The sequence below is a fragment of the Protomyctophum parallelum genome (assembly GCF_964188405.1).
Source record: "Protomyctophum parallelum genome assembly, chromosome: 10".
In the NCBI taxonomy this organism is placed as follows: domain Eukaryota; kingdom Metazoa; phylum Chordata; class Actinopteri; order Myctophiformes; family Myctophidae; genus Protomyctophum; species Protomyctophum parallelum.
The window spans coordinates 14632030-14649479 of NC_139704.1; the positions used below are offsets into that span (position 1 = coordinate 14632030).

Consider the following 17450-nt stretch of genomic DNA (forward strand, 5'->3'; position numbering starts at 1 on the left):
CGGGCCAAACCCTTGGAAGCCAATGTTAGCCAATTAGGATGGAATCTGAAATATCGGACAGATCTGTCTTGAGCACATTACTATAGAGTTATATAAAAAAATTGTTTTACAAAAGTCGGCCTCTTGGTGGCGCTATAACAGGCAGATATGAAAAAAAAGCAGGACAAAGGTTTTTCCTTGGCCTCTAGGGAGTGTGCATTCAACGTTTCACGCAGATCAGTACAGTTAGGTATAAATGTGAAAATCTGCCTCATGGTGGCACTATAACAGGCCGTTCTGGAAGATTTGGCAACTTGGCATCCAGGTAGTGTGCAAAGTTTGGCATCGACCAGGTAACGGTGCTGGAGATTAGCTGGTAACGGACGGACTGACGCATGGACGAAGAGCAAAACATACTCTCTCCCCATGCCTTCGGCCTGGTGGAGACAATGAACTATTCACCTAACGCTGCGGAGGCCCCATGTTTAACATAATTCATATGCCCTGTCAATGGGTGACACAGTAAATGTTGGTACCGGTGGCAGAACGCAAGAGCACTTCATTTTGTTTGATCGCGCAAAATTTATTTTGGCCACGCATGCGCACCAGTTATGTCATGTGCACCTCTGGATATGGAGACAATGTTATGTTCCATTGCTGTACTGTACCTCTCTCAGAGCTTCAGCATAGGAGCTCATGTCTGTCAAGATGACCAGGACATGTTTCTCACACTGGTACGCCAGGTACTCGGCTGTGGTCAGCGCCAGACGTGGGGTGATGATTCGCTCGATGCTAGGAGGAGAAAACAAGGTATATTTACTATACAAACTCATTCATTTTCAGGGTTTCCATCATCACACCCTTACAATTCGACATATCTGATGTGAACATTATCAAGTAAAAAAAGTCAAATCAAATATTAAAAGAAAAATACACAAATTTGTGTCCAACAGCAGCCAATTGTAGCCTCTGTTACATCACAGTAAAGTGGTGCAACATTTAATTGAACAAAACCTTTTAATTATGAAAGAATATTCTTTTAAATAAAATACATTTTGGGAAAAAATAACATATCTACAAGCTATATAGTAAGTATAAAATAGGGGCTTCGATTTAGTGGCTTATACAAAATCTATTAGAATATTGCGTTGATTTATTGTGGCTTAAATGTTGCTTTTTACTGTGCGTTTCCTGAATTTTTAGACTAGTCGTGTAGTCTGTTGCAAAATAAAATTGTAAAAGTTTCAAAATAATAATGACATTTTTAGCTTGCAGCCCTTGGACTTTCAGAATTTTGCTGAGTGGCCCCTGAGCCATGTAAAGTTGAGACACCCTGCCCTATACAATTGACGACAGAATCTTACGTGGGGTCATTGGCTAGGTTCAAGAACAGACAGACGTTGTCCATGGAGCCATTTTCCTCAAAATCAGACTTGAAGAAGCGGGCAGTCTCCATGTTGACCTGAGGGACACATAATAACTTAAGAGTAATCGAGGTAGTATAGAGGTAGACCTTGGAACATTCTAACAAAAGCCTAAACACATCATTTCCACCTATGTGAAAAGAAAACGGCACCCATGTGACCATGTGCTTTAAAGAACATACAATGGCTCAGGAAATATGCAGGAGAACGCTGCACTGTAACACAAATTCAGCTGAGATATTTTATTTATACCACAGGAACATCAAGGTTCTATTGCCAACAATACATAAGGGTACACATTTCCAACTGTTGTTGAGGTTTGCCATGACTAACCAGCCCTTTATACATCCTTATATTCATTAGCTGGATTCTCCTTTTTCAAAAATGCATAACCACACACTGACATGTTCAAATCCCTATTCACGCTAGTCTGCCACTATGCAGTGCATTTCCACTCTCCCGAAAGAGACTTAACCACAATGGGGTGTTAATTGGCAGGGAACTGGGAGAAGGGTGGATTAGGGTTTAGCAACTAAAGCAGAGGGGTGTGTGCGTGTGTGCGTGCGTGTGTTACAGGTCAATCACTCCATGGTTGTGCATTAAAATAGACGAGAGGCGCAGCTGAGGAAGAGAGAATTTGATACTGCCTGGTTGAATCTGTTAAAGGGTCTGTTGAATTAGTAACCTGTCAACGTGGCATAGGGATCTGCTCAGAGACGCAGAAGTAACAAGAGAGACTTAAATGTTAAATCACCAGGTGAATGAGAGATGGGAGAGGAGGGGGCACAGGGTGTCACGTCAGGGTTAAGAGCGGGGGATTAGCATCAGAGAAGGAAAGAAAAACAGACAAGCAAAGAAAATGTGTTCCTCAATCAGTGTGGTTCACTCACCCCCATTGCTGCGAAGACGATGGCGAAGTTCTCTGAGCTGTAGTCCATCACATCCTTGGATTTCTGTACCAAACCAGCCTGGCGACAAATCTGGGCAGCAATCTGAGAGGATGAAACGATGGGATAATCACTGTGTTTTAGGGTTAACATGTCAACATTGACCAAACCGACATTCCTTTAAAAATTATTGAACACCATAAGAGTCTGCCTAGTTACTTCTTTTGTTTAGGCCAACCACAGAAGTCACAGAAGTTACTCCCGCCATGGGTTTTCAAACAAAAGGCTTATGATATCCAGAAGGAAAGCACTGGAGCAAACTTGGACAATTAAAGCCTTTTTATTCACAGGGTGCAGGCAAACAGAGTGACAACTTTTTGATGTCAATACATCACAGATTGCCTAAACTTGGCTCGAGGCGGGGTGGAACCCCGTTGTGCTTATGATATCAACTTTGTTCAGGACGGCAGCGGCTCAGGAAGTAGAGCTGTCATTTGTTCGAAGGTTTTGGCTCGATACCAACACCGTTATTTGTTATAACAAGATAAGTCGACACCGTTTTTTGTAATCAAACAGGAAATGATGATTACAAAACCAACTAAAGGCTTCAAAATTCACAGTTGAGATATTACTAGATCTATCTTAAGCTTATGTTAACCACATAAGACCTTTTTTACCTTTATTAATTTGAAACATTTGGAACCTTTTGCCAACACAGAGCAGCTTGTGTGTGTATATATGTACATTTGTGTACATTTATTTAAGAATAAACGATGACATTCAGCTCTGTGTGCTGGTTGAATAAGTATATGAGTGGTTAAGTGGTGGTCAGTGATGCTCCATGATTGGGAAAATGTGAAGAGGAGAGGAATTTCACGCTTATCACTTAATGTAATAGCTGCCGTCCGCTGATCCGGCCTGACCTCCCGGTGCACTCTGAGCTGAGACACCTGGCCCATGAAGGGGGACTGCCGTGCACATGACCCCATGACATCTGTTTAATCAAACGACAAGCCGGGGTCTCTACATCGTCCCAGTGACACGACAAGTAGGCCGCTGTCATTAGGCGGACAAGGCGGCCCCTGTTTAGCTGCATTTACAGTACAACCGAGCTATGATGTCCATTCAATGACCCTCTCCCTTCCTTTTGATCATGAGTGTTTCAACTAGTGAAAAGAATGGGTCTGATGAGCTTTAGTTAGGCTTACATTGTAGCAGGTGCTGATAAAAAAGGGAAGCCTAGCAGCATGTGGAATACATACTGTAGGAATGATGAATGACAAATGATAACATTGTCCAATGAACTTATTTGATGTTCACATTAAGCATGCAACGATACACTCAACTCACGATACGATACCCATCACGATATGAGGTTCACGATACGATTGTTCACGATATTTTAAACACAAAATTACCAAAAAATATTTTTGATGATTTATCTTCTCCAAGCTTTTTTCACAATTTCTATTTAACTAGGCTACATTGCAAAAGTAGCATTACTTTTCATGTAAAATTACTTAATTTCAGTGCAACAACTGTAAACATGCCTTCTTGTTTAGAACTTAGCTAGAGTCAACATGTAAAAATATTAAAATAAGCTTTCTTTGATGACATCTTAGGATAGATGTAGACCTATTTGACAGTGCAGAAACATAATTGCCTTCCTTGATGTATTAATGAGCATCAACGACCATCACCTGGGCACAGTCACACAGCTCCCCTCTACAGTAAGTACTTGAATATGATGTAATATGATTAAAGCTCACATTTCATATCACACCATAAAAAAATATATAATTTATTAAATCAATATATATCGTCGGGATTAATATCGATATCGTTACATGCCTAGTTCACATACACCACCATATCGTTGTATATTAGAACTTTGCTGCGTAGATCTGATCATAGCATTAGCCTCTGTGATGAAGAAACGCTGGGTAGAACTGGAAAGTTCTACCTTGCTATTTGTCATAATTATGATAAGTATCTAGGGCTTATTTGGTTTGCAGTTCAGCCTCAGGGGACATCTCAAACAGTTCGTTAACCGGGTTGGATCAACTGAAACATGAAGGTTACTTTAGTAACCATGGTTCTTCAAGTAAGTGAGCGAAATATTTCACTCTATGGGAGGCTTTCGTTCCGAAACCGAGGTGCAGAATTTCATTTATGAACTCCTCACAGGACATAAATATGTACTGTGGGTTTAAGAGCGGTGACGTCAGGCGCTCAGAGCCTCAGGCGTTATAAGGCCGGTGTCTGCGTTACCGCGCCACTCGAACACTTTTTCCTTCTGCCAAAGAGCAAGACAGAAGGGTGTTCAGCGAAATATTTCGCTCACTTACTTAACCCATTCTGGGCGGGGTTCCCTATTTGTACCTTACCCCCTCAGGCCGGGAACCCATATTTGGGTTCTGTACAGTATGTACAGTATTCAAAAATGTAAAAATTTTGATTCTGCTATATCAATATTTGAAGTTTTTCAGAAACCTTAGGTCAGGATTTAGAGGCGTTTTTAGAATCGGCCTTAGGCCTGAATGGGTTAAAGAACCGGTTCTTTTAAGTTGTGTTTAAGTTGGGACCTTATGAACTCCCGTATCCTGAACTAGCCAGTGAGTCCTAGGACTTGAGGATAAATAAGGGCTGGGGATAAACCTTAGGTTTGTAGCCCGGTCCCACAGGGTGGAAGGTGACAGTCTTAGACTGTCAGTGTCTTCCCGGAGCAGCTAACTGGGGTAGGGCGGAGACTGCCCCAGGCAGCCTGGGCTTTATAGAGGGAGGAGGGGCGTTGCCTCATTTCCTCTAGAGCTCTTGTGGGATGGACTCGATCAGAGTCCATTCATGGTGCGGCGGCTCCCAAGACCGCGTGCGCTAAAGAGGGCACTGCCACATCTAGGTTATAGTATGTGGCGAAGGTCGAGGAGGAGGACCAGCTTGCCGCTGTGCAGACATCCTGGATTGAGACACCCTTGTGGAGTGCCCAGGATGCTGCCATGCCTCTTGTGGAATGAGCCTTTAGCGTTAGCGGGGGCTCCACTCCCTGAGTGGTGTAGGCCAGGCGAATGGCCTGCACTATCCAGTTTGAGATAGTGACCTTTGTGACAGGCTTTCCCCTGGTTCTGTCACCCCAGGATATGAACAGTTGATGACCTATCATTGATGGGCCTGTTCTGTCCATGTAAGTGCGGAGCGCTCTTACTGGACAAAGGCAGTTCAGCCTCCTGTCCTCTTCAGTAGCGAAGGGAGGAGGGTGGAAAGCCTGTAGATCCACCATTGCGCAAACTGAGAAAGCGTTCTTTGCCTCTTCTGAGGCAACCCCAAGTGTCCCCGGCGGAGACGGCGTTCCTCAGAGGTGCTGGGTGGACCCTCGGGTACATTCTTGGTCTTCGACGAACATTTAGACATCTTGTCGTCGAATGAGGCTAGCGTTTAGGTGCTTGGCGTTGGCTTGCCCGGCGAAAACAACTAGCCTAAAAGAGCGGGTGTTGGCGGCCCGTTCTTATGCTAACAGGGTTAGCTAGAGTTAGCTGGAAGCTAAAGTAAAGCCTCGGTGCGTAGGCGGCCCATTGACTAAACAAGAGCTAAAAGCTAGTTAGCTTCCCGCGCGAGCGGGAAGTTTAGCTGTGAAGTAAACTTGTTTCCAGAACGTAAAATAATTTTAGCGTCGAGGAAAAAAGCTTTTTAGAAGTTTTATTCTGCAATAAGCAACAAGTTCAACCAACCAGATATGTCGGAGAGTCTCACGGAGCTCAAGTCCTGTCTCTTGCCCGATTTACGAGACGTAAATCACCCCAAACAAAGCTGTGTTAATTCTTTCGTACCTGTGAAAGCTGTGAAAAGCTGTGAAAGCTGTGAAAATTCTTGCGTACCCATTTGGCAGAAGGAAAACGAGTGGCGCAGTGACGCAGACACAGGCCTTATAACGCCTGAGGCTCTGAGCGCCTGACGTCACCGCTCTTAAACCCACAGTACATATTTATGTCCTGTGAGGAGTTCATAAATGAAATTCTGCACCTCGGTTTCGGAACGAAAGCCTCCCATAGAGCGAAATATTTCGAACACAACTTAAAAGAACAATAGAAATGTGCAGTTTGAATATAGCCGTTACGCATGTCAAGGGGCTATTGGTGTAGCATTCATGAGAACATAGAACATAGAACAGTGCTTATATTTTGTCCTTGAAAATTAAGCATAAATGTCTTGAAAATAGAGACATGTAAATTAAGCATAAATGTCTTGAAAATAGAGAGGACATATGCACATCAATGAGTCTCTACTCTCTACATTCCCTTTCAACCAAAGGCAAATACAAGAACAGTGAAAGGCCTTGTATTAAAAAAATAAAACTGATTTGCTTTGAGTGTTGAAAAGGATTGAATCAATTAGTTTCCCTATATACAATGGAGTTCCTCCAGGGCCACTCTTTTTCACATTGGGATCAGATCTGAATTTGCTCTACCCAAGTTTAACATTATGAAATAACCTCCTTTACATAGTATTGTTTCCATGCATGTTATTACTCTCAAATTTACAGCTCAAGCTCGTCATCAGCAGAAAACCTTGGTGTCGAGTGTATTGGATGGGGTAAAATTATGTTTCTATACATGTGGACTCCTTTGACGGAAGCAGAACTTAAGACTACAGTCTTCTGATGCTGACTCAAAAACCTTCTGATGCAGAAGTATTTCTATTTTTCACATGTACCGTAATTTCCGGACTCTAAAACGCACCTGAATATAAGCCACACCAGCTACATTTAGGGAAAAAAACAAATGTGTACATATACAAGCTGCACTGGACTATAAGCTGCAGGTGTTTTAACTCATATACTGCCACCTGCTGGACGCACAGCCAACCTCAGACGAGGCGATTTAAAGGCTGCACACACAGGACCGACATCCTGTTTTGGGCGTCCATCTTAATGCTAAATAAATAGCGTCAATACTAGCGAGCTAAAATATAGCCATCCAGCTCTAGAAAGCGCCAATGTTTCCATCTAGACCACCGGATAATCGGCAAAGACCACCGAACATCGTGCGTTTTATCCAAACCATGGAGAGCTCTGTAGATTTTGAGTTATTCCGTTTTTTAGTCAGTCTGTATAATTAGATGCAGATGGTTGCACGATTGCGCTAGGATCGCTAAAGAAGGAAAGGCCAAGCCAAAATAATAATGAAAAAATAGAAATCAGCGATCCAGTTTGATATCAATAATAAAGCTTATCAGACGGATTATTACACCAGAAGCAGTTGCTAGTTGGATTCCTTCTGGCAGAACTTTACGTCACAAGCAGTAAATCTAAGGACCGACCATAGAGATAGATTTAGAAGGTACCCAAGTGGCCGTTAGCTGTAAAAATCCATAGATTAGCTGTACCGTTGTATGGGTCAAATTCAAAGCATGGGGAAAAAGTAGCGGCTTATAGTCCGGAAATTACGGTAGATGTTTCCATCGTATGAAGACCACACATTAACACTAAACAGAGATAAATCATCTACAGGGCCATTTATACTTAGAACATTAAGAATACAAAAAATTGCTTTGATGCAATCTCGGACTACAGTAGGCAGGGAAGATCTGGTTAGGGAAAGAACTTTTTTTTGGCCTTGAGCAAGCACTGACCTCCATGTGCTCTCTAGACCAGTAGAGCTTCTAAGTCGGCAACAGTAGGGCTATAGCTTTGAGAAATGGTAAATAGTGCATTTATATAGCACTTTTTATCCAAAACGCTTTACATAGATTGTGAATTACACATTCATACGTGGAGGAAACCATGCAAGGAAGGAACCAACCTGCACATCAGTAGGAATTTGAGGTTCAGTGTCTTGCTCAAGGACACTTCCACACAAACTCTGGCGGAGCCAGGGATCGAACTGGGAACCTGACGGTTCCCATCTGGCCACTCTACCCCTGAGCCACTGCCGCCCCAAAGGTAGGTGATTTGGATTACCCAAGTCGCATCTTTAGTAAGCAACACGCCAGGGAGTTTAGATTTTCACCTGTTGCCATTATTAATTGACACACACATGAAACAATGAAAATACGGGAGAATATCCCTATTGTAATATTGGCCTCAACAATATTATCCCAATAACCACACTACCCTAGTGTCCCTATTCTGGGCATGTCATAATAGGCAAACTTTATGGGAAAATAGGCAAACTATCACAAAAATCACACCCGTGTGAACTGAGTGGTGCAACCACCCCCCCCCCTCTCTCTCATTAGCAGGCAACAGTGCATCACTATACCTCTCTCTGTTTCTTGCACCACTCAAAAAGCAGATCTACAAGTTTGTAGATCTATGTTTTTTAAGTTATATTTTTGGGACTTTTTGCCGTTATTGATAGACTAGCTAGCCCATTGGGCACTGGCCTACTTGGAACGATGCAAGTTGGAAATGCATGCCCCACCCAGGACGCCGAGTTAAAGGAAAGCAGAGCAAGTTTTTGTTCACCATGGAGACGTGCATCGTAAGGATTTACTTGGTAGATATTCATATTGTACATTTCTTTGCATCAAAACATATTTTTCTTAGAAATGTCATGCGGCGGGCCAGGGCAGGTCTCACCTCATTGTGGGGCAGCCCAGCGGCAGAAAAAATGGGGATCTTCTGTCCTCTGGCAATGCTGTTCATGCCATCAATGGCAGAGATGCCAGTCTGGATCATTTCCTCAGGATAGATACGGCACTGAGGGTTGATGGGCTGGCCTACAGAACGCAGAGCAGAAGAGATTGGGCTTGGGTATAGGATTCCTTGTAAACATCAATACGCGCTCCAAACGGCACCATCCCAACAGTCCTTTGTGGTGGGATAATAATAATTCCAGTGATGGAAAAAGTACTCAATTATTTTACTTAAGTAAAAGTATCAATACTGCAATATAGAACTACTCGGTTACAAGTAAAAGTCTGGAATTCAAAATGTACTTGTGTAAAAGTACAAAATATTGGCATCAAAATGTACTAAAAGTACTGAAAGTAAAAGTACTCATTATGCAGAATGTGCCATTTCAAGTTTGAGATTGGCTATTTTCAAATGGCCGAAATGTATATAGGGATGAAGTGGCTACTGTAGATTGTCATAATAATCTAAATCTACCATGTAACTAGTAACTAAGTTTTCAAATAATTGTAGTGGAGTAAAAGTACAATGCTTGGATCTGAGATGTTATTATTACAAGTGTACAGAATACAATGAAAACATGTCTCACCCATAATGTCCAGATAGTCCTCAGCCAGCACAGTGGGCCCACGGTCAATAGGTTTTCCCGAGCCATTGAAAACTCGTCCTGCAGAAACAAAGTACTATTACCTCCTTTAGGCAAACAACGTTTAGCCTTTTTTTCTTGATAACCAACTAATGCAAGGTTCAATGACTAAGAACACGAATATAAAATTCATTAGATGACGCTTCAAACCAAATCTGATCCATACTGTTGTGTCAGAAATGTGTTTTGTGTTGATGCCTGAAGAAGGTCCGGAGGGACCGAAACGTTGCCTTATTAAAAGTAAACACTCATGTACCGAGCAGATACAGTGTGCTGGTGTATTTATTCCTTTCAGTGCATACGCCTGATTTGTGTGCGAATGCTTTTTCCATACAGCCAGAAAAGAGGCTCTTGTTGAATCTACATGGCCTCAATTAATACATTAATGATGCTTAAGGTTAAGAGACAAAAGTAGGTTTTCAATAGCTCCTATTGAAAACATGTAACCTTGTGCAGTGCAGCCTGACAGAGATTCAGGAACATTCAGTGAAAAGGTCAGGTATTAAGCTCTAGCTCTCAATTTGGTGTCATAGCTCTTATACTATATACAAAGAAAATTCACAAAATGCATGAGTGAACGAAGGATAAAAAAGGGAAAATAAATCAGAACATTCATTGCATGTTGAAAGCACAGATTATAAAAGCTTGGCTGCTAGCTGCGGATTCTATCATTTACAGGTGGAGAGGTGGGGGGACTGGGAAGGGAACAGGACTAGAGACAGCTAAGAGTACGAGCAGCTCTAGATAGCAAAGGATATTTACAGACAAATAAGCATTTCCTGCTGGTGGGCTACTGGGCTTGGTCAAAAGTAATTTAATCTCATGGGTGGCTAGGTAGTAAGGGAAGTGCTTCGTTAATATTTAGTTGGTGAGAGGCATTGCCCATGTTGTCCAGCATTTGACCAGCATTCTCCTCTCAGCCACCACTCACTGTGTCCAGGCTGGCCCCCAGGAAAAGACTCAGGCTTCCTTAGCGGTCTGTCTATTGTCGTTTTTGCCAAGATATTTTTTTTTGTTGTAGGACAAAGTATCCATTATACCTCATGACCATCGTGTTCAACTTACCCAGCATGTCCTCTGACACAGGCGTACGCAGGATATCACCAGTGAACTCGCAGGCTGTCTTCTTGGCATCGATGCCTGATGTTCCCTCAAACACCTGAGAATGACTATTGATTAGCCTCTGTATGTCACACAGGTAACCAAGGGAGAAAGAACTCTATGCTTTCAAACCACAAATTCTCATGAACATTCTCTACTGCGTCGTTTTCAGTGCAGCTTATAACAAATTAGATTGGGGCCTCTAGATTGAGGTTATCATCTTTAGAGTATATCAGCAGTGTCAATTGATGAGTTTGCAAGTTTGATGCCCTACAGTTGAATCGATACGGCTGACAATAAAGGAGTAAATGGGTGGATGGTTCTAGTGACAGACAGGGACAGTCCAGTCCACATCTACATGGTTCTCCAAATAAAGAGGAAGAGGGACATTTTGTTTGCCAGCTGGATATGGCTGTCATGGACGCGAATGCACTAGTAAAAATCTGTGGTGCCGTCAGCGCAATATTGCTGACAACTCTGCATCAAGAATGCTAGGCCGTGCATAAGGGATTTTTAATTAGCACCTAGACGGAATTCAGAGGAAATTCTGCGCAGGGTAGTAATCGGATGAATGCAACAGTTTACTGCCATCAACCTAGAGGGCAGAGAGTTGTTATTTAGTCAGTGAGTGTGGGTGATGGTTCTTACTTGGACAACAGCCTTGCTTCCTATCACCTCCAGGACCTGTCCACTTCTCTTTGTGCCATCAGGCAGGGTCAGGTGCACAATCTCAGCATACCTGGGGAACTGGTCCAAGGTACATTATACAACTTTTAATTGGCTGTGTTTGTGGGAGAGAAGCCAGGCAGAGAAGGCAATATACGTCCACTAGCTAAGATAACAAAATAATTAAAGTACAAAAGGGAAAAAAGAGATCATAAGTTAAATTCAAAAACAGAGATAATGTCTTTATGACAAGTTACTCACCTTAACATTATCCAGAATCACGAGGGGTCCATTCACACCAGAAACAGTAGAGTAAGCTGGAATTAACAAGCACAAAAAGAAAAGGTTAATCATAAAATTTACATGGAGAATCAAGTCAACTCCAAAGTCAATTTAGTGTATAAAGCAATTTGTTAAAACAGAACTAATCAACAAATACAAAAATGCACATGAAAAAGAAAGGGGAAAAACAGTAGTAATGTCTATTAGCGGTCCGGGGGTGCTTGTGGGCTGAAGCACCCACTGACACAATGGGCATGTTCGGAAATAGCACTGAGCGCACTGTGCAATGCAAACTAATAGGCGAGTGCGCTCCCGGTCACTGGGGGTCGGGGGGGGCACCCACTGCCGTTATAAGAACTCTTCGCACCTGATGTCTATGACAACATTTCCAAGTGAAAGCCAACCATCTACATTTGGGCAAGTAGTCTCCCTTAAGAACAACCAATAATCACAAGCTGACCTTTTGTATTGAGGAGATTGAAATAGCTTTCATGCACTTCTGCACCCAAATGTCAAGGCCAGACTAATCTGAGATGAAAAAAATCTGAGATGCATTGTACAATTGGAAAGTCTCTAAACCTTGTAACAATAGGCTACAGAATGAAGCGTCATCATCATTATTACTGAAGGGTACTATATGCAATTATATATTATTTTTGTCAAGTCCAGAGTCTCAACACTTTTATGATATTTACAGCACTGTGTGCCTCCGTACATTGACAAGCTTTATGTTGATGCTGATCTTCCCTTTCAGGCAGCACTTGGCACCTGCCCACAGAGCCAAAACAACTAGTAATTGGTGTACTTGACCATGGTATGTATTAATGTGCTTAACTGACCAGCCAACTGGCCAGACCTGAACCCCAAAGAGAATCTAGGTTGTATTGTCAAGAGGAAGGTGTGAGACATGATACTCCATACAAATTAATTTACGGCTGATATCAAAGCAAACCTGGGCTTCAATAACACCTCAACACTCAACAGTGCCACAGGCTGATCACCTCCATGCCACACCCCATTGATGAAATAATTTGTTCAAAAGTAGCCCAGACCAAATATTGACTGCTTACATTAAAATACTTTTCAGATGGTCGACATTTCTCGTTTAAATAATAATTTTTTGTGGTCTCGTGAAATATTCTTATTTGTTGAGATTTTCATGAACTGTACGCCATAATCATCCAAACAAAAACAGGTTTTAAATACTTCACTTTATGCACAATGAATTGAGAATATTTGAAAGTTTCACTTTTTGAATTATATTACTGAAGAAAATGAACTTTTACACAATATTCTAATTCATTGAGATGGACCTGTATAAGCCAGCCATCTCTGTGTTATTATCTGTACTTCCGAGTCCAACCACATTGAGCAGTTAGCTTGTCAAATGAATATAACAAAGGGACATTTAAAAGTTTTGTCCTGCACAGGACGCTGCAAGAAGCCTAAATGCATGACTGCTCACATGTAGCCATGTCCCACTGGGGGACTCTATAGTGGAGAAGCACACCAGGTTTCTCAAAGCCCTTTCCTAACCCACAAGGACAGATTCACTGGCTGACTGGTACAGCAGCCTGGGTGGGCTGCTTGGACCCTCATTGCCCGGTCTTTATCCTAATTTAAATGCCCCCGGATACAAACACTCAAAGACAAGGTTATGTCTAATTAGAAAATCATCCAGGACTCTTGGTAAGAGTTACTGATACACGGACGTGCCTTTCTTCAGCACATGAAGCGACAGCGTAATTTGAATATCCAATATGGAACACAAGACAACGTTAACGACAAAGTTAATCATCCATATTACAAAAAAACTAAAAGTGGATTTCCAATGTGATGGAGAGTCATGTACAGCAGGGGAATCATTTATCATCATTTATGAGAACGTGAGTATTAGTCTGTTACAGGCTTAAGGTGAGACAAACACGACTGTGGTCGCAAAACCGTAGACACTCTCTCTTTGGGGGCAAACATTAATTCTGCTGGCAGCCTGGCACTGGAGACAATTTTGGTAGAGTCTGCAAAGAAAGACAGGGTTACTCCCATCTGTCACCGTCTGAACATCTGCAGCGTTGGGGCTAAGAGGGGAGAATGGGGCGGTTGAATCAGGGTTTGTATAACTGGGGTGTGGGGGTCGTCATTGTTACTGCTGGGTCTTCTATCATGGCCTGGTGTTTCGTTTTGTGTGCGAACCGTCAATCTCTGGGCCGATATCAAAGGCACGAGGAAATTAGAGCAGACTGGTTCTAACACAAAGCACTAAAGCCTGGTGGGGTGCATCCACTATGCCACTAATTAGGCAGAGGCCAACAAAATAACCTGTCAATGCGCTATGTGGCACTGGAGCCATTTCCCACACACACCTGCATTTCACCCCCTATTAGGCAGACGGGCTGTGAGACACAAAAAGGAGGAAGAACTCTGCGAGGAACTAAAGCACTGAAATGGACAGTATGTGAGAAATGTAAAGTTTAACTACTAACTTATAATAAATGTTGAACAATTATTTAAATAATAGCCAATCAACAAGCTCAGAACACACTTGCAGGTAGTATGTAGCTTGTAGGTCGGCTATTTTTAAAATAGGGATGCCAGGCATAAAGTGGAGGCACTTACAAGGGACGAAACAATTAAGAAGGCCGGCACCACAAAATCAGGACATTTTCCTTCTCTTCATAAACCACGTCATACTCATAACCTCTCTACTACAGGACTATTTATTTTTTCATATTGCAAGGTTTATGTTCGGTTGTCATTTGTATTGTCCACCGTTTTACGTTACATTTGTTTTGTGTTGAGCCGTCATAACACTAGGACCAAAGACAATTCACTGCATGTACCCAAAGTGGTAATTGTCTCCACCAGCCGAAGGCATGGGGAGAGTATGTTTTGCACTCCGTCCGTCCGTCCGTCCGTGTGTCCGTCCGTCCGTGACCAGCTAATCTCAGCCACCGTTAACCTGGTCGATGCCAAATTTTGCACACACACTCCCTGGATGCCAACCATGAACCTCTGCCCCAAACTTTCCAGAACGGCCTGTTATAGCGCCACCAGGAGGCCGCTTTGTGCAAAACAAGTTTTTGCACAGCACACCTACAGATTTTGTCCAAACATCACGCAAATTGGTACACAGTCTCTCTAGAGCCATTCAACCAAACCGGTCTTTCAGATTTCTCAGACTCCATACTGATTGGTTAAGATTGGCTTCCAAAATTCACAGGAGTGCTCAGTTTCAAACTAAATGCTGCAAATCATGAACACATCGCGTGATTTCCCTGAAATTGTGCACCCACATTCCCACTAGGCCGAGGACGAAATGCCACATGAACAATTTCAACTCAGCCTCAAGGTGGCGCTATAACTGGCCCAAAAGTGTTTTACCTCTAACTGCACGGATCTGTGGATAACCTGGTGGAGACCTGTGCCCAGAAGGGCACTTTTTCTAGTTAAGTATTTTCATTTTAACATCTGGTGAATTCCTGGAAGAATAATTTTAAGAGACTTAATTATGCAGAGGGAGAGAAGAAACAGCATTTGCTTCTCCAGACCTCTTTCCCCTCCCTTTAGCCAATGAGAACTACAATGTAGGTTAATGAGTCATATACTGTAACACTTTGTTTTAGTGCAGCACTAATTCCCAGTACTGTCTGGGATAGACCATAAACAGCTTTACTGAAACGATCCCTTCAGATGGGATGGAAATTCTCACTCTTATTTTACAAAGAGATATGAGCAAGTGAATGTGTCCTTGAGCAAGGGACAAGCCTCAGCTGCTTCTAGTGTCTGAAAGTAAAAGCATGTGTGTTGTTTCTCCCACAGGCTGACAGTCCACAGCTAGATATAAGATGGGCATTCAAACTAGTAGTTTAAATAAGAACTGTTTAAATTCAATGTAATAATATGTAATTAAAGAAATGCATAAACAAAAAGTATAATGAATTATTTATCCAATGTTCGACATTCAAACTTGTAGGTTTGCTTAGGTTGGTAGTGTTTCATTTTCCATCCACAAATACATTTCACTCTGGTTATTTTGTGAATAAAACCAAATATAATGTATACGTTTGCAAATGTGAGCCTTAGTATAACATGCACTCTTACACTTGACTAAATTACAATTTTGTCAACGTACCAAAATGGTCATTGGACATAAAGTAAACCAGTGTCATGTTCCCCTCTCCCCAGGCCCCCACACATGTAAATTGTCTTTGAGTACCTAGAAAAGCTCTATAAAAAACTCCAAATGAATCAAATTATTAATACTGGATTTAAGTGACATTTTCAGCTTTCAACATGAGACAATACCTATTATTCATATACTTTTCCTAGAATTCAATCCAACTTTCAAGACATGATCTTTTGTTGTTCAGCTCTTTGCCCCCCAAAGACTGCACTGTGTGGTGGTCGTGTTCATAAGTGGACTTAATAGCTATACTTAGACTACAAATTGCCCATATGTCTCAAAACAGATACATATGGCTGGTTACCAAGGGGTTATAATAATGATGATTCAGAGATAATTGCAGCTGTATAATTATACAGCAACCTTTACGAAATCACAAAAGTCCATTGCATACTAATAGGAGATGATTGGTAACAGCGACGGCGCAACATCATTTCAAGAAATTTGAAGTGACCTTAGCATTCAATTTAATGTGGGTAGGAAAGATGCATGTTGCCATCACTTGGATTCATATAATATTCAAATATATTGTTTTGAAATGAGAAAACAGACTAGACTAAAGATGAAAATAAAAACATAGCTCTCCAGCATAAAAATGTATTGAACTCACATGGCCAACACATAAATATCAAACAGATAATAATCTTAAAACATCTTAAAAGGACCGTATACCAGCAATTTAGCCCACTGACTACGACTCACTGTATACAGCATAGTCAACATTAAATACTGACAACCATTTTCCAAAGCATACTGTGCTTAGTTTGATTTCTGAGGAAGCCATTTATTTCAGTATGGAATCGACAGACAACTTAAATAGACTTTAAACTCGTCTTGCTTGTAGGCTTAACAACCAACAGACAAAATGTCATTGAGCAGTTTGTAATTCCATTTATCATTCCGTTTTAAATGCATTTTAAAGAGCAAATTGATTTGAAAAGTCTAGCAAGGCAAACATTGTCGAAGTGTCCTTGAGCAAGACACTGAACCCCTAATTGCTCCTGATGTGCTGGTTGGTGCCTTACATGGTTTCCGCTGCCATCGGTGTATGAATGCGTGTGTGAATGGGTGAATGTAATGCACAATCTATGTAAAGCACCTTGGATAAAAGCGCTATATAAATGCACCATTTACTAGAGAAAATATCTATTAATACATTTCATTTAAGCATCCATGGCTTATTAATAAACACAAAATTATGTTTAGCCAACACCGACTCAATTATTTCAGCCAAGTTCAGTTACATTTAAATGACTATGGAGGGGGGAAAGAACAAAAAACACCTGCACACTGTCTTTACTTGCACAAGAAAATATTGTATAATATTAGCAATGTGTCAGTCAAGGACCTTCAGGCATGCTTTGCTAAATTGCTAGGCACTGAAAAAAGAAAAGAAAAACATGGTCTATGTATGTATGATATGGCCAAACCTGTGAATGAATAGATAATGGCACATTGGCAGTATGGTATTGTCATTTACTGCAATGGCATGAGTATGCATTGTTGGCGTGATAGCCCTAATGGTAATAACGCCTCTAAACCTATGAAATGTTTTTTTACCATCCTCAAACCATTGAGCTACACAGGACCATCATTCACATCATGAAAAATAGTACAGTTCAGAGTGCCAGTACCCTTTTCCGTTCTACAATGA

At 41.7% G+C, this 17450-nt stretch overlaps 1 protein-coding gene across 1 annotated transcript in view; it reads right to left on the bottom strand.

Moving 5' to 3' along the window:
- Positions 1-17450, bottom strand: part of atp6v1ba (ATPase, H+ transporting, lysosomal, V1 subunit B, member a) — a 43244-nt gene that overhangs the window by 9166 nt on the left and 16628 nt on the right. Inside the window, exons 2-9 of the mRNA XM_083774444.1 lie at positions 11593-11648; positions 11314-11412; positions 10630-10723; positions 9508-9585; positions 8865-9004; positions 2294-2395; positions 1344-1441; positions 648-771 (exon numbers count right to left, since the gene is read on the bottom strand). Coding sequence (XP_083630570.1) covers positions 648-771; positions 1344-1441; positions 2294-2395; positions 8865-9004; positions 9508-9585; positions 10630-10723; positions 11314-11412; positions 11593-11648 — 791 coding nt within the window. The remainder of the gene's footprint in view (positions 1-647; positions 772-1343; positions 1442-2293; positions 2396-8864; positions 9005-9507; positions 9586-10629; positions 10724-11313; positions 11413-11592; positions 11649-17450) is intronic.